Here is a 17,081-nt window from a genome sequence, read left to right on the forward strand (position 1 = left end):
AATCCAACAGCATCTGCAGTCCTTTTCAGTCTCTGAATCTGATTTTTGCTCAGGTCCCTCAATTTCAGCCAGAAAATACCTGAAATCACAGAAAACTACACAAACTCATAGTAAAGTCCAGAAAAGTGAATTTTAACTAAAAACTAATAAAAATATACTAAAAACTAGCTAGATCATACTAAAAACATACTAAAAACAATGCCAAAAAGCGTACAAATTATCCGCTCATCAAAAAGCATGCAATTGACACCAAACTTAAAACATGACACTAAACTCACAGAAAAACCAAAAATTAATAAAGAAAAATAATATTTTTGAAAAATTTTTAAAAAGGGATAATAAAGGATGCAATTCTAGTAACTCTAAACCAAAAAGACAAATTTTTCCTAATCTAAGCAACAAGATTCACCGTCAGTTGTTCAAACTTAAACAATCCCCGGCAACGGCGCCAAAAACTTGGTGCACGAAATTAGAAACCACACTTCTTCACAACTTCGCACAACTAACCAGCAAGTGCACTGGGTCGTCCAAGTAATACCTTACGTGAGTAAGGGTCGAATCCCACGGAGATTGTTGGCTTGAAGCAAGCTATGGTTATCTTGTAACTCTTAGTCAGGATATAATATCAATAATAATTTTTAGTTTTAATTGTAAAGAGTAAAAGAGCATGAAATAAATACTTATTATGCAGTAACGGAGAATATGTTGGAGTTTTGGAGATGCTTTGTCCTCTGGATTCCTGCAACATAATGCTTACTCACTTTCATACATGCAAGGCTCCTTCCATGGCAAGCTGTATGTAGGGCATCACCGTTGTCAATGGCTACTTCCCATCCTCTCAGTGAAAATGGTCCAAATGCTCTATCACAGCACGGCTAATCATCTGTCGGTTCTCAATCATGTCGGAATAAGATCCATTGATCCTTTTGCGTCTGTCACTACGCCCAACACTCGTGAGTTTGAAGCTCGTCACAATCATCCAATCCCAGAATCCTACTCGGAATACCACAGACAAGTTTTAGACTTTCCGGATTCTCAAGGATGCTGCCAATGGATTCTAGCTTATACCACGAAGATTCTGATTAAGGAATCTAAGAGATACTCATTCAATCTAATGTAGAACGGAAGTGGTTGTCAGGCACACGTTCATGGATTGAGAAAGGTGATGAGTGTCACGGATCATCACCTTCTTCATATTGAAGCGCGAATGAACATCTTAGATAGGAATAAGCGTGTTTGAATGGAAAACAGAAATACTTACATTAATTTATCGAGACGCTGCAGAGCTCCTCACCCCCAACAATGGAGTTTAGAGACTCATGCCGTCAAAGTGTATAAAATTCAGATCTAAAATGTCATGAGATCCAAAATAGGTCTCTAAAAGTTGTTTTAATACTAAACTAGTAACCTAGGTTTACAAAAAATGAGTAAACTAAGATAAATAGTGCAGAAATCCACTTCTGGGGCCCACTTGGTATGTGCTGGGGCTGAGACTTAAGCTTCTCATGTGCCTGGGCTGTTTCTGGAGTTGAACGCCAGGTTGTAACCTATTTTTGGCGTTGAACTCCAACTTGCAACCTGTTTCTGGCGCTGAACGCCAGACTGCAACATGGAACTGGCGTTAAACACCAGTTTATGTCATCTATCTTCACGCAAAGTATGGACTATTATATATTGCTGGAAAGCCCTGGATGTCTACTTTCCAACCCAATTGAGAGCGCACCATTTGGACTCTTGTAGCTCCAGAAAATCCATTCCGAGTGCAGGGAGGTTAGAATCCAACAACATCAGCGGTCCTTTTTCAACCTAAATCAGATTTTAACTCAGCACCCTCAATTTCAGCCAGAAAATACATGAAATTACAGAAAAATACACAAACTCGTAGTAAAGTCCAGAAATATAAATTTTGCCTAAAAACTAATAAAATTATACTAAAAACTAATTAAAACATACTAAAATCTACATGGAATTACCCCCAAAAAGCGTATAAAATATCCGCTCATCAAAGCATCTTCATACGTTTATCTGAAACTCATACATATGAATTACATAAGTATTTCTATCCTATTTTATATTTTATATTCTAATTCTCTTTCAATTATCAAAACCCCATAACGATTTGAATTTGCCTGACTGAGATTTACAAGATAACCATAGCTTGCTTCAAGCCGACAATCTCCGTAGGATTCGACCCTTACTCACGTAAGGTATTACTTGGATGACCCAGTGCACTTGCTGGTTAGTTGTGCGGAGTTGTGAAGAAGTGTTAAGATTATGATCGCACAGACCAAGTTTCTGACGCCATTTTTAGAGATCACAATTTTGTGCACCACTAAGTTTGGTGTTCCACCAAAAATCTCATTTAAAAACACATTTTAACCCTCTGCATAAATGGTTACTAGCTCCAAGTAATCAGGGAAACTACTCAATCATTGTCTGTTTTCTAGTTTTTAGTTTTACTAATTTCAAGCAAAGGCACAAGGTTTCATGTATATGGATGATGTGTTGCATAAGAGGTGTTGGCAAGGTACTAAGTTTGATGTTCACACACCAAAGAAATTTCAAAAGCCTACAAACATTCATGCACGATAAGTACTTGGGGGACAAGCAACTTCCATTATCAGTACAAAGAACCACTCAACTTTTTGGAAGGATTGTACATCATGAGCAAGGAAGACACAAAAGCTAAGAAGGAAGATGAAGGACTAAACAAGAAGATACCAAAAGGTTGTATTGTTACTCAATTGTTTCTATCTGCTATGCTTTTGTTGGAAGTCAAATGATTCTCCTTTCTGATAAGCTTACCCTTATGTGCACTCTGTTAGTTTACTGTCCTGGTGTCATTCAAAATAAGTGATCTAGCCAGAATGTCTGCATCATTCATCTGCTTTAAATTCTGTCTTGTTTCCCTCTGCATCAATAAGAGAAAATGTTTGAAATAGAAAGTAATTATCCAATGTGGTAGGAATTAGAATGAAGTTCAATGGTGGTGATTGCTTGATTGGATGATAAGCTCAATAATAAAAGGTGTAGAATAGAATGTTCTTTGTAGTGTGAACTCATTTGCTGTTATAAAGGCTTCTATTAATGAACACCCCTGAAAAATGAAGAAAAGTGAGAAAAAAAAAAAAGAAAAGAAAAGCCAAGGATTGGCAACAAAAATGAAAGAAACAAATAATAAGGCTAGACACCAATAGCTTGGACCTTAGGACATATGTCTGTGGTGCTTCTTGTACTAGGATCTGCTTGGACAATTAAGTTCTGAGGAGTCTTTTAAAACTTGGTAACTTGGATTAACTAATCTGGGATTACCAACCAAAACTTCATTATCAAGAGCAACCTAGCTACAAAGCATTTAGTGATCCGAAGAGATGCTGAGCATCAATGTTCCTAAAAAGAATTGTGAGCCAAGTGTTTGTAGTAAAGAGGTGTTGAGAAAAATTGAGCCAAAAGGCTGCTGCAACACTTGACACTGAGCTACCATTGAGAAATAAGCTATCTAAGCAAAAGAAAGAAGGAAAAATCTAACAGGGATCAATCAAAGAGCAAGTCATTCTAGCAGCAACTCTAGTGAATCCTCAAAGGGACATTTCATATCAGACAGCTAAGAATAATTGAGCTGCATTTTGTCTACATAAAACTCCATGAACCAAATTTTATTACCTGCTAAATAAGGACATATATGCTTCTCTATTTTATTTCATTCTTTCTCATGTTTAGTGCTTGCTTGGGGACAAGCAAGATTTAAGTTTGGTGTTGTGATGACAAGTCATCTTATGCTAGTTTTACAAGCATTTTTCATTAGTTTCATTAGGTTTTATGCACTTTCTTGTACACACTACAAGAAAAAAGGCCTATAGCCACGCTTTTTTTTGCCACGCTTTAAAAGCGTGGCCAAAAGTGGTCAATGGCCACGCTTTTGTGAGGGTGGTGATTGAAAAGAGATTTGGCCACGTTTTTTCTTGCCACGCTTCAAAAACGTGGCGAAAAGGGTCAACGGCCACACTTTTGGAAGGGTGGCAATTGATTAGAGAAACGGCCACGTTTTTTTTCTGCCACGCTTCAAAAGCGTGGCCATAGAGAGAAACAGGGACATTTTAGAAGCGTGGCAACAGAATTTCATTACAGCCACGCTTACAAAACGTGGCCATATCGTAGTACTCTTTTGGCACGCTTTAAAAGCGTGGCCAAAAACTTTTTAAAAAAAAAACCCTAAGACCCCGCCCCCAACCCAGTCCCCAACCCAATTGACGTTCTTTCAACTAGGGATGTCAATGGGGCAGGGCGGGGGCGGGGGATGCCTCCCTGCTCCCCATCCCCGCCCTCAGATTTACTCCCCATCCCCGCCCCATTCCTCGCCGTGGGGAAAAATTGCTCCCCATCCCCATTCCCCACGGAGCCCCATTCCCCGCGGGGACCCCATTCCCCATCTACATAATAGTTCTAACTAATTATTAATTTCCATATGAATAGAGCTACAAGTATCTATCTTATACAAAAACTGCAAGATTTTATACAAAAAGTCTAAATAACACGATGGTGACTTCTTTCGAAATAACGCAATGGGGAGACGCAACGACGAGCCAAAGAAAAAAGCAGTGGACGAGGTGGAAGACGCGACAACAAAGAGGAGAATGGACACGACGGTAGAGTTACGAAAAGGAACGCCGCAAATAGAAATTACGACGCGGTAAGGGTAATGGCACAGTGAGGTGTGACGATGCGGTGAGAAGGGTGACGAGGGGGTGGCTGCAGAGAGGTTGGATGGAGTATGGACAGCCTTAGGGATCTCTGAATTGAAGAGAGGTTATGCAAATAAAGATTAGGAGTTTTGGGTTTCTATATATATGTGTGTGTGAGAAATGACTAAAAAACATATATGAGAAATAAACTATTAAGAATAATTCAATGAATTCATAAATTTCGGGGAATAGCGGGGACGGGGCGGGGATCCCCGCGCCTGCTTCGGGAGAATTTTGTCCCCCATCCCCATTCCCGCGGAAAAAATTCCCCATAATCGGATCCCCATTCGGAGCAGTCCCCGCAGGGATCCCCGCGTCTCGGGAAATTTTGCCATCCCTACTTTCAACCCGTCCCCAACCCTTATCGAGCTACCCTCATCAAGCTTATCACATCCCTTGGTCACTCTTTCACCTTTGCTACCCTAATCGAGCTTACATCCCCACCGTCTCCAGCACCACCCTCGCTGCGCCGTTAGCCTCCGCTCCCTCTCCGCCTCGTCTCCTCGTCGCCGTTACCAGCATCCTTACCGTCAGCGTCAGCGCCAATGGCTTTCCCAGTCTCTTACTCGGTGTCAGAGCTTGGAGGCGGCAACTGGTTTCTGCGTCTCTTGCTCGGTGTCGATGTCAGTCTTGCCCTTGTTGAAGGAATAGTTGCTTCGTTGCGTTGTTTCAGGTTCTTCTCCTCTTTCTTTCATGTTTCAATTCGTGCCAGCAGTGCATTTGCTAATTTTAGGGGTTTTTTTAGTGTTGTGCACAATTTGGGGGAGGTTTTGGTGGGGAACGAGAATTGAAAAATAACGATGAAATAAAGGACGGTTTGTTTATGAGTTCAAGCCTCTGGATATTTTGAATTCCATCTGCTTATAAATGCATTCATGAGCCAATTTTTGGGGGTTCTTTAATATGATAACCTTGTTTATAGAATATTTTGTTGTTGTTTTGTGTGTTTGCACCTATGGTTACATGTTTGTACCCGTGATTCTTTTTTTTAAGTTCTGTATTCCTCTTTTCTTTTCTATTTGTTTTCTTCACTAAATTAGCTTCCTTTTGGTACTACTCTGTTGTATTCCTCTGCCCTTGTTTGATGTTTTTTCGATTGGAAATTTGAAATTTTGCTAGCAGGGAAGTATGTGACTGAAACCTGAACTAGATGTAGGAATGATGTATAGGAATGATGTAAATTTCATTGGCTTTTCAAGAAATGTTACTTGTCATCCTTGAGTTTGTTTATTGTTCGAGTTGTGATTTTTTTCTCTCTGATTTAGGGACTTGTATAACCTTGAGAAGTCAAAGCAGGTGAATGCATTTCGTTGTGGAGAGTATGATGAGTGCATCGAGAAGGCGACGGCATCTGCTGCTAATTCGAATAAGAAGGCGGTGAAGTATGCTCACAGGGAGGATGCTATTATTCATGCTCTTGAGCTAGAAAGTGCTCGTGTTGGCAAGGAGCTGTTAGTTGTCTGCTCTAGAACTGGTAAGTTTGTTAATGAAAATGGGGTGTCAGGTGGAGATTCGCTAGTCGTGTCTCATTCTACTGATGTTTGTCAATGGTAAGTTTGTGATATAACATTTGTTACATGCATTGTGCATGGATCAGAGGCAGCCTGTGGTATATATAGTATGGTCCCTCAATTTCACAATCTGATAGATTGGTTGTACGCCATTTTTGTCTCTACTCATCTTAATTAATGCTTGTTGAATGGCTGTTGTGTGTATTTAGTATGCAAAACGCAACATGACAGATGCTTTAATGAGTTAAAATTCCTTAGGTGCAGAGATGTTTTTTATCCCCAAAGTGAAATTATTAAATTCTTCATTCTCTTTCTTATTCCTTTTGTTGTTTGGTTATTAATGAATAGCAAGTTGTTAATTTCGTATGATCCTTAATTTCCTTCATGTTTAGCAAGTAGAGTAGCACACAATGCAAGCACTATATTTGATTCTTGTGCTCTACTACTGATAAATGGATTGTAACTGTGTTGTTGTGTAGGAATTGAAGCTCGGGGATTTATATTCGGTCCTCCCATAGCATTGGCAATAGGAGCAAAGTTGGTACCATTGAGGAAACTAAAGAAGTTACCTGGTATGGTATTATTATCTTATAACACTAGTAGTGTTTGTGGGGTGTTAGGACTAAAAAGAAGGTTGCATTATTGGTTTAATGGCAGGGAAAGTGATATCTCAAGAGTATATTCTGGAGTATGGAAGGGACTGTCTTGAGATGCATGTTGGAGCAGTTGAAGCTGGTGAACACGCTATAGTGGTTGATGATTTGATTGCAACTGGTGGAACACTCTATGCTGCTATGGACTTACTCGGTAATTGAATTCAAAATTTGGTTAGAGAATTGGACTAGTTAGTGGATGTAGGTTTTGTTTTGTTTACTGCTGCTGTTCGGAATGGATTTGTCTTTCCTCTGAATGTTGCCCTGGATGAACTTGTTTATTGTGCTGTTTTGGTGTTGAATTCTGGACTTGTGATTGCTGTTTATTGTATTTTTGTTCATTGTCCAAAATAGATGCTGTGAAAGTGTTACTGTTTCATTAATTTTTCTTAGTTTGTTGTTACTGAGTGCTGCTCTGCTTATTGCTTGGTCCATATTATATGAACTGCAATGATTTCAGTTTGTGGAACTGGTTAAGTCAAATGAATTCTGTTTGCCGCTTGCTTTAACCTGGGAAACATGCTATTTACTGGTGCTGTTTAATAAACAATTGCTTCTATTGACATATCATCTTTTAGTTAATTGGGTTTATGGGCATGCAAGTTCATGAAGGTTAGTTTCACGAGCTTCAAGTGTACAATTTCTGTTGGACACATATGCTCTTCATTTGAGATACGTTCTCTGCAGGTGTAATGTTAAGATGATCCTATTCCTATTTCCTCCTGGCCTGAATGGGTATATGATAATCACTAAAGTTGGTGTGTTTTTGTGCCATGGCTTGTTCGCACTATATACTTATCATTGATTTATTCATTGATTATTATCTTAATCTTTATTAAATTAGTCCCTAAAGGTTGTTAGATTTAATTTTATATAGCATGTGTTATAAAAGTTAACTGTCTCCAATCATTTGCAGCAAGTTGGGTGATCACTCTTTTGTCTTGGATCACTCATTTGATATGGCAATTCTTTGTTGGTAAGCTCCAGCAATAAAGTTATTGATGTCAGAACGAGTCTCACCTTGTGTATAAAGTTTCTCTTTGAGGAGGATTTTGTTGTTAAGGCTAGATCATTGCAGGTAAGAACTATGCCTTTATCTGGGTTTTTTATGTTGGTTCAATCATGAAGTTTGAGGTTTTTTGCATCTCTTGTAGGCACTAGGGTTTATCTTAATTGCCAGGCCTGAATACATGTTGGAAAAGGATATTGGAAAGATACTGGAGGGAACATTATCTTCAAATGCTGACACTTGTCTTAAGGTAATATATTTCAACTTGATATATATAGTGCCTCTCTTTGGATACTAAATCAGCCTGATATCAGATTCAAGTATTGCAAAACATGTTGGAGTATCTCCTTGATGCTGAAAGCAAAATGGGAACAGATGGACTTCAAATGTCATTTATTTTCATGCAATCAATTAGCACTGCTTCTGAAAATGGCAATCAGAAAATCCCATCTAAAATCCCTGTATCTGGAAAAGGGAAACCAAAATTGTCTCACTAGCTCAAGCAAGACTTGGTGTTTCTAGAATATACAAGCTCATCCGGGGGAACAGGAATTCAAGGAATAAATTTATGTCATCAATTGTGCGAAAATTTGACAATCCAAAGTGGAGCCATTCAGTAATAGCTTTCTTATCGCAAGTATTATTTGTTGCTGTTCTTTCTTTGTATGTAAGTTCTTATTAACCTTTGACAATCCAAATTTGATATATTATGAGCAGTTCTAACTTGTATTGTTTCTGTATTTTTTTTCAGGTTTTAGTTTTGGAATTTGAATTTGAGATTTATTTTGTGTTTGAGTATTAGTTTTTTAATGTATAAAACAATTATAGTAAATTATATATGTCACTAATTATTGTTTGATTTGTCTTGTAATAAAAATTGCATACTATATTTTTAGGTTTGGTAATAAAAAAGGATTGAAAATTTATATTGTGTAGCAATGAAGATCAAGTAAGGAAAAGAATTTTTTTTTAATTTAACAAGGCTTTTGCCACGCTTTTAAAGCGTGGTTGTATATCTTGCTGTGGCCGTATCTCTACCTATCGCCACGCTTTTAAAGCGTGGCCTTTTAAAGCGTGGCCGTATCTCTACCCATCGCCACGTTTTTAAAGCGTGGCCGTATCTCCCATATGGCAATGCTTTTAAAGCATGGCCAAATCTCCCACATATGGCCACGCTTTAAGCCACGCTTTTAAAGCATGGCCATGTGTAAAAAGCGTGGCAAAAGAAAAAGCGTGGCGATAGGTCACCAAAAGCGTGGCGATAGATCAACCGCCACCCTTTCAGATGCCACCCTTTCAAAAGCGTGGCGGTAGCTCAAAAAGCGTGACGAAAAGCTATCGCTACGCTTTTTTTAGCTTTTCGCCACGCTTTAAAAGCGTGGCAATAGACGTGTTTTCTTGTAGTGACAATAAGTAAGTGATTGGAGTGGATTTTCATGATTATTTTGAATCAATCAAACATCATTCATTTTGCACAAAATCATAAGGTTTATGATAGAATTAATTGATTTTATGAATGATGCAAAGACCTTGTGATTTTGGTGAGACTTTGATTGCTTGTAAGTGAAGAAATGAAGAAAAAGGGGAAACAAACAGTAAAGCGTTGCGTTCAAAAAGGAAGCGCCACGCTCGAAAGCAAACACAGCTAGCGTTCACTTTAGAAGTGAGTGCCACGTTCACTTAACTTTTTCGTGTTTTTCAGCTTTGGAGGCAAGCCTTGTGCCATCCGTACCAGGCAGCGTTCAAATAATGAACGTAGTGCACACTAAGGGAGCGCTGGGCAAGGAAACAAGTGCACCAAGGGAGAGCGCTCAATGAGTGAGCGCAGCGCCCATAAAGGGAGCGCTAGGAGAAGCGCTCAACCAAGGAGGCAGCGCTTGAAGAGTGAACATAGCGTTCACTAAGGCAACGCTAGAGAAGCAACATGCGCACCCAAGGGAGCACACATGACAAGTGAACGTAGCGCTTATTTAGCCAACGGAGTGCTCCACTAGAAGGAGCTACAATGCACCCCAACCCAATTTCATTCAAGGCCAACCCAAAAGCCCATTCTAATTGCTTAATGATGGAAATAGAAAGTGTATAAATAGGAGCAATTTTGATTTGAGAAGGACCTGACCTTTAGCTCACTTTTAGTTTTCTTTTTAATTTTCCTTTGGAGAATTTGGGAATTGGGATCATATCTAAGTTTTCTTTGTTCATTTTCTTTCTTCTACAATTTCTATTTTCTGTTTTGGGTTTTGGAACTCAGATTGAAGAACTCCACTGAAATTCTTCATCTGAAAATCACCTTTTACTTTTCCTCTTTATAGTTCTAAGAATTGAAAATTGGATCTGAACTTTCTTTTCTATTTTCATTTTAATTCTTCTGCAATCTCTTCTTTACTGTTTGGTCAAGAGAGTAATTGATATCTAGATTTGCTTTCTGCTCTTGTTACTCTTTTGCGATTGTCAATTTCTCTCTTAAGATTTCATAATTGAGCTAAGCTTTCTTGCTGTTTTGATTCTTCTGCAATTTTTCATTTCTGTCTTGGTTCATCTCGATCTCTTCATCTTATACTTCTCTGATCTATTGCAATTTACATTTTCTAGCTTAATTTGAATCCCAATACCCAATTCCTTTTATTCTTCAAGCAATTTAAGTTTTCCAGCAATTTAGATTCAGCAATTTAAATTTCTTGCACTTTAAGTTTCAGCTCTTTTACTTTCTTGCACTTTAAGTTTCTGCAATTTACTTCTTCTGTTCTTTAAGATTCAACAAATTTTCATTCTGCACTCTAGTTTTCTTGCAATTTCACTTCTGCTAATCAAATTCACTCAAATCATCAAATACTCGCTTAACTAAATTCATCACCATACTAAAGTTGCTTAATCCATCAATCCTTGTGGGATCGACCTCACTCTTGTGAGTTATTACTACTTGATGCGACCCGGTACACTTGCCGGTGAGTTTGTTTGGAATCGTTTTTCCCTCATCAGGCCCAAGAAAATCAAATACACACATATGATAGTATAATACCAGAAATTTCAGATTGGAATAACTAAAGTAACATTATAGGCTCTGTTAATTCAGAATTGAAATTCACTGCAAAGTTATTTCCAATTTCTTTACACAAAATGCTATTATTATAAACAAAGTAGCTAAATTTTCCTTTAAAAAAAATATCACCTTCATGGACTAAGTTTTGAATTCCAAAATATTCTTCATCTTTTTGTTTAGTGACTAAGGCAAACCAAAGATAAGAATGGAAGGAGTTTCAGAAGGCGTACAAAAGAAGAATTTACACCAGCAGCATTTATCCCAAGATCCTTCCGAAGAACAAAGCAAGGTTTGAACCATCCAAGTGAAATGTTCCTGTCTCTCTGGATTCTAACCGTATCTCTTAAACAATGGCACACAAAGTATCCATAGCCTAGGCAGATTCCCAATTTCAAAATCCCCATATCAACGCACCGAAACACATATCAATAAATTAATTCAATGAGATAAGTATTAGAATAAATAAATGAAGAAAATAGGTAAGAAAGGGTTTTTTCCAAGGCGGGTGTAGGCTTCGAGCACATTGATAAATCAAGAGCTCATGTGCTTATACCAGTAACTTTTAAAAGAAAATAAATAAACAAAAAAAAAAGTCAAGCAAAGTATGATGTATAAATTTTAAAAAATCAATAGAAGAACACTCATAATTCACAATATCAGATTACTACAAAAAAAAATTACACAAAGATAATAAGGAAAAAAACTTTTAATCCTATATAAAAGAGACTGTTTTCTAATAATAGTATTTATTTAACTCATTTTGTGCACTGTAATAAACTTTCTTATTCCCAAATTGATTCCGGAACTTATAGTTATATACTTTAAATACTAAAACTAATTTTAGACATTATACTTCAATTATTGCTGTAGCTTTTTCCAACAACAAATTGAAAAAAATAAAGGAAGACCCAATAGAGCAAGGGTCCCAATGAATGAATACATCATTAGAAAACTTAAATCAATCTAATGCCTACTAACCTGTCGAAGCTATTGGATCACCTCACAATTGCCATCATGAAAGCGAAAAGACGGCTCCATGACCACAAATCCAGCTTTTCAATTTGACCCATATTCCAATCAGCAATCACTCCCACAAATCATCCCTCTCCCTAAACCCTACCCTAAATCAAGTGTGTATGAGTATTAATAGCTCAATAGTTCAGTGTACATTATAGAAAATTGAGTATTAAAATCAACGGAAAATTACAAAACTCAGATTTAAAACACGCAAACCCTAGTGAGAAATCAGGAACACAATTGCAAACCCTAATAAAATCACTGCATACTGAAAACGAATAACCTAACGGAAAATCGAAAAAGAATCTCTCTTCATGAAGACAGAGTTCAGAAAAAGAATCAAAATTATTCAAAGCTACTATGAATTACATATTAGAAAATCAAATTCAATCTGATGCGTACAATTTTAGGATATTCGGAGAGCAATTGAAGTGTTTTCATATGGATTTTATATAGTTCTTATTATGTGTCTCATTTTCATTGTGTTTATTTTTTCACATGCTTCTGTTTCAGTTACTGCTAGAACCAAAAAATAGCCACATTTTAACTGACAAAGCTAAATGAAGTATGCATCTATGTACAATAAAGGTATGTTTCTTTAATCTCCAAAAAAAAATTAATCAATTAGGAGCAGAGTTTATAACACTTTTAAGTTACAAATTTTACTAAAAGCTGTTTCAGGGTTCATGATCATCCAAAGATCTTATTTATAATGGTAAGAGAATATTATTCATCAAATTCTTCTCATCTTCTGAAGATAAATAAATTTTAACTGAATATATTCTCTGAGAAAGAAACACAATGATTCTTACCTTAACACGTTTAACACGTTCTTCCTGTTGTTGCACCTTTTCACTTTATCCTCTTGTTTCTCCTTTCCATCTAATAGAAAATCGAAAAACAATCTCTTTTCATGAAGATGGAATTCAAAAATTAATTAAAATTATTCAAAACTGTTATGAATTACATATTAGAAACCCAATTCAATCTAATGCCTACAATTTATAGGATACATGAGAAATCCTAAGATATATGAGAAATCCTAAATCAAGATAAACCCAACTAACCTCCGAGATCTAATCGAAGATCTTCACGGCCGACATCATCAGATCTGAGGATCAGAAGTAAGAGAGAAATCGAACTTGTAAAGCTAAATATCTTCCGGTCACTCCGACAAATTTTTTCCAGAAATCGGTACTCATCTCTCTAAACCCTAACCTAATAGCACAGTAGAGCAATGGCACAAACAGGTATCAAATAATAACATTTATTCTCATTTCATTTACCAACATATCAGAGTATACATAATAGTAATTAACATTTATTTGAAACAATATCAACAAATTCCTAAAAAATACGATGGCTAAACATCCGATATCTAACCTATTCTAGTGAGCGAACATTTGGAATTAAAGGACCTCTGTTGTGTTCGGCCTACTTTTCTAGCCCTTCATCCGAGGTCTCCCATTTCAGTCGCGAGCTGGCCATAATGGTTTCCTCTGTGGCCTCCACAATATCTCCGGAAACTGGTAGAATGCAAAAAATGATCGACAAATAGAGAACCCGGTTTGAGAGTGAGAGCGACACCGTGAGAGAGAAATTGAGAAAATGAGAGAGAAAGAGATTGTCACACTGAGAAGAGGGAAGGATCAAGGTCACAACACCGAGAGAAATGATTCAGGCAAAAAAAAAAAAAGAATAGCCAATCGAAAAGAGAACGACAGAAATTAGGGGATTAGAGTTTTCGAGAGAGATAGAGAGAAGAGGAACAACATCAAACAAAAGATTGAGAAAGGAAAAAGAAGATGAAGGCCATAACAAAATGCTTTTAAATTATTCCGTTTTTAATTTTTTATTACAAATTAATGTGAGAGTGACGCTGGCTTCAGGAGCCACAGTCATTATACAAGTAATAGATTGGGCACCATTATTCTGATAAAAAAAGATCTTTTTTTAATGAAAAAGATTTTTTTTATTTTTTCGCGTGTTTGATAAATTTCTAGTAGTAAAAATAAAAATACTAAAAAAATAAAAAAAAATCTTTTTTAAGAAGCTGTAATTTACATTTTTTTTTAAAATATGTTTTTTATATAATAAATAAACAAAAAAATATTTTTATATTATTATACCCAAATATAATTGATAAATAAAAAAATTTTTTGCATTAGATATTCAAAAATAAAATTATTTTACTTCTTCATAAGATTTAAAAAAAAAAAAAAAAAGATAAACAAGGCCTTAGGTTAGATTAGATTTCTCATTCCACTTCCTCAGTTTTGCGATATCGACAGACACACACCAAGTCTCTCTCCAACACCTTAAAGAAAAGGAAAACCCTCTAAAACAGAAAGCAACATGTCGGCACCTGCATTCTTGTTCACCGTTAGCGCCGCCACGGCCACTGCCACAGCCTTGTTCTTAATCTGCAATTCTCGTCTCATGCGCGTGAGCCCCTACGAAAAGAACCTCACAAGACACCATCGCCAACAACCCAAACGCAATCCCGAACAACCCAAACGCGATCCACGTGGCAAGATGCTCTTCGTTTCCCAAATCGGAACTTCAAAAGCCCTAGCGACCTGCCTCTGCGATTTGTTAGAGTCGAAAGGCGTCGTTTTGGACCTCGTAGATGCCCGGGATTACGAGCCCGAAGCCCTACCCAAGGAGAACCTCGTCCTCCTCGTTGCTTCAACTTCGGAAGTTTGGAACCTATCTCCCGCACGAAATTTCTCCTCCAATCACCACCTACTTTGGGGAGCAAAGTTCTTCGTCAATTGGATCCAGAAAAAAGCGAACGCCTTTAAGGTTGGAGCGTTTGTTGTGAATGCTTGCAGTTTCAGTGCCTTTGTCGTGGGCAGAGAGGTTAATGAAGGTGGCAAGAATTTGATGGCTAAGGCGGCCAATGAGATTAGGGGTTTGGGGCGCACTGCTGAATCGAATGCGGATTTTGACAGCTGGTGGGGAAGTGTTGTTGCGGTTTTGCAAGGTGCTGTTTTGGGAGATGCTGCTGATGGAATATGCGGGGAATCTGAACCTGAGGTCCGTTTCTGCATCCTCTTATCCTTATATACTTAACTGGATAACTATGGCGTTTCTATTTATTATCATCACACTGCAGAGCTCTCTATTTAATAGTTAATTGCTCTAAACTTATGGTGATTTAATTCTGTCATAGATAATATGATTGTTTCCCTAATTCCAGGATGTTGGTTCTTCTGATCTAAAGCTATCCATGACACAGCGTTTATATATATTGGTGAAAAATCAGGATTTTGTAACAAAGCAAACCGAGCCTTGTGTGAGCTTCTCTAGTACCACCAGGCACAGGTTGTTAACTCTCCCTGAGGACAACTTTATGAAGAATGGCACTGTTGAACCTGAAGAAGTATGTCATATACCTGCCCAATGGCCTCTTAGAGATGATCTATTGATCTACGACGGTGTGTTACCAAATTTTAAAGGATTTTGTTCTGTTGGTCGCTGCTTTTACTTTGCTGGTAATGCGCGTAGTGTTTTAACACATCCGAACGTGGGTGACGATCGGTACTACTCAAAGCTGTGGTGCCTTAAGTATGAGGATTCTACTTGGGTTTGGAGTCTATGTGGAACCATGTTCTGCTCCCAATTAAGTCCCTTAGTAGTCCCATACGATGGCAAATTGTGCATGTTTTGGGGTGACTATCAAATTGCAAATTGGGTTGAGATCTATAGCCTAAAATCAGGTCTATGGGAAAAAAGGGAAGTGCCCGATAGTGCTCTCTTCTCAGATCACCCGTTGCCTAGCTCGTACTTTCTGTGGGAGGACAGCACCAAGAGTCCCAAGAAGACCCTCATTGTATTGTATTCTTTTCATAATAATCATCAGTTGCTCATGTCATATGACGTCAAGGCTAACAGATGGGAAAAAGTTTTGTGCAATTTTCCGCCAGTTCCTAGATATTGTCCTAGAAAATTAGTTCGTTTGGGATGTACCCATTATCTTCTGATTGTAGACTTCGCTCCAATGTGGTATATTTATGACTTGTCTAAGAAGAAGGTTGTGGAAGAAGTGCTCGTGGATGGTTTGGAGAAGGATGTGCGGGTATCAAATATTTTTTGTTGCCAACACAGTAGCAAAGAAAGTTTGATTTATATATTCACGGGACACGAGGAAGAGGAAGAATTTCCTCAGTTTATTTCTTATGCCAGAGTCAGGCTCCAACTCCAAACTTTTTCTGCCAAGATTGAATCCAAGGGTCATCTTAGAGTTGGTCCTTATTACCATTACCGTATGTGAGTATGCGCTTCTCTTTAAACTTGTTTCACCCTATCCAGTGATTGAGCTTTGATATTTACTTGTTTAACTCGGTGGACAGATTTGCTGCTGGAGATGAAGGCAATAAAGAGAAGACTGTAGTTTAGTATACCGGTGTGGTCGATATTAGGAATTAGAATTTCACCATCAATGACCAACTAGCCAAAGAAAGAAGTGATGGATACCAAAGTCATATGAAAGCTCTAGCCACCTTGAATCCAACTTTGTTGCCAAGACATGCATGCCAATCTGCCTTAACATAAAGTACTACAAGTATAGAAATATTTTGTAAGCTATGTATTTACCTCTTTGGCCCTGAAACACAGGACTCAACATCTCCCAAGTCTAAGTGCAATTGAGATGTATATACTCTCTTATCATGATTTTGAGATATTAGAATCTTCAACTTTCGATAAGTACTAATGTGACTTGTATCTTATCGACAAGATATTGCCTCCTTACAGTCACAAATATGATTCGATCATTGAAACCTGTAACCAAGTAAAGTAAACTTGGTCATATAATCAATTTGATAGAGTTTTATACTGGCCAATGCAAATTAAAATAGATAACAGAAAGAATGTGTCACTTTTTGTTCACTTATTCCTGTTAATCTAAGAGAATACATATTCTGGACACATATTTGCAATTGTAGCCCTATCAGGCTATCAGCCAATGACATTTCTCCCATGCCTTCACCTGAAGGTATATTTCAATAAGCTGAGGACACCATGTTTTCGCAACACCAGGCAAGATCATACTCATTGGCTGTCACACCAAAAATTTGAATGCAGTTATCATGATCATCAAAGCTA

The 17,081-nt window shown here is 37.6% G+C and overlaps 2 protein-coding genes and 1 long non-coding RNA gene across 4 annotated transcripts; 2 read left to right on the forward strand and 1 right to left on the reverse strand.

The window, feature by feature from the left end:
• Nucleotides 1-4,902: 4,902 nt before the first annotated feature.
• LOC112766369 (uncharacterized) lies at nucleotides 4,903-8,841 on the forward strand. Of its 2 annotated transcripts, XM_029294706.2 has the most exons (8): nucleotides 4,926-5,415; nucleotides 6,008-6,216; nucleotides 6,733-6,825; nucleotides 6,911-7,060; nucleotides 7,823-7,984; nucleotides 8,061-8,165; nucleotides 8,230-8,582; nucleotides 8,667-8,841. In XM_029294706.2, the coding sequence occupies exons 1-5, from the start codon at nucleotides 5,288-5,290 to the stop codon at nucleotides 7,897-7,899; spliced, it is 657 nt and encodes a 218-aa protein (XP_029150539.1). In that variant the 5' UTR covers nucleotides 4,926-5,287; the 3' UTR covers nucleotides 7,900-7,984; nucleotides 8,061-8,165; nucleotides 8,230-8,582; nucleotides 8,667-8,841. The 2 variants fall into 2 exon arrangements, with proteins under 2 accessions (XP_025668049.1, XP_029150539.1); XM_025812264.3 differs by lacking the exon at nucleotides 8,667-8,841 and having other exon boundaries at nucleotides 4,903-5,415; nucleotides 8,230-8,653.
• A 2,084-nt stretch (nucleotides 8,842-10,925) lies between these two features.
• On the reverse strand, nucleotides 10,926-12,076 carry LOC112765676 (uncharacterized). The gene is made up of 2 exons (XR_003183870.3): nucleotides 11,934-12,076; nucleotides 10,926-11,328 (listed from the first exon to the last, which is right to left on the reverse strand). It is a non-coding gene; the product is annotated as an uncharacterized lncRNA (long non-coding RNA).
• Nucleotides 12,077-14,205: 2,129 nt separating this feature from the next.
• On the forward strand, nucleotides 14,206-16,712 carry LOC112766806 (uncharacterized). Its single transcript, XM_025812701.2, has 3 exons — nucleotides 14,206-15,011; nucleotides 15,175-16,244; nucleotides 16,328-16,712. Exons 1-3 carry the CDS (start codon nucleotides 14,328-14,330, stop codon nucleotides 16,371-16,373), a joined length of 1,800 nt encoding a protein of 599 aa, XP_025668486.1. The 5' UTR covers nucleotides 14,206-14,327; the 3' UTR covers nucleotides 16,374-16,712.
• Nucleotides 16,713-17,081: the final 369 nt, after the last annotated feature.

This window comes from Arachis hypogaea, chromosome 17 (assembly GCF_003086295.3).
Source record: "Arachis hypogaea cultivar Tifrunner chromosome 17, arahy.Tifrunner.gnm2.J5K5, whole genome shotgun sequence".
Lineage (NCBI taxonomy): Eukaryota > Viridiplantae > Streptophyta > Magnoliopsida > Fabales > Fabaceae > Arachis > Arachis hypogaea.

Coding starts and splice junctions, on each gene's coding strand:
- LOC112766369 (XM_025812264.3), top strand. CDS start 5,288: ATGGCTTTCCCAGTCTCTTACTCGGTGTCAGAGCTTGGAGGCGGCAAC. Junction 5,416..6,007: donor GCTTCGTTGCGTTGTTTCAG/GTTCTTCTCCTC, acceptor TCTCTGATTTAG/GGACTTGTATAACCTTGAGA. Junction 6,826..6,910: donor GAAACTAAAGAAGTTACCTG/GTATGGTATTAT, acceptor GTTTAATGGCAG/GGAAAGTGATATCTCAAGAG.
- LOC112766806 (XM_025812701.2), top strand. CDS start 14,328: ATGTCGGCACCTGCATTCTTGTTCACCGTTAGCGCCGCCACGGCCACT. Junction 15,012..15,174: donor GCGGGGAATCTGAACCTGAG/GTCCGTTTCTGC, acceptor CCCTAATTCCAG/GATGTTGGTTCTTCTGATCT. Junction 16,245..16,327: donor CCTTATTACCATTACCGTAT/GTGAGTATGCGC, acceptor CTCGGTGGACAG/ATTTGCTGCTGGAGATGAAG.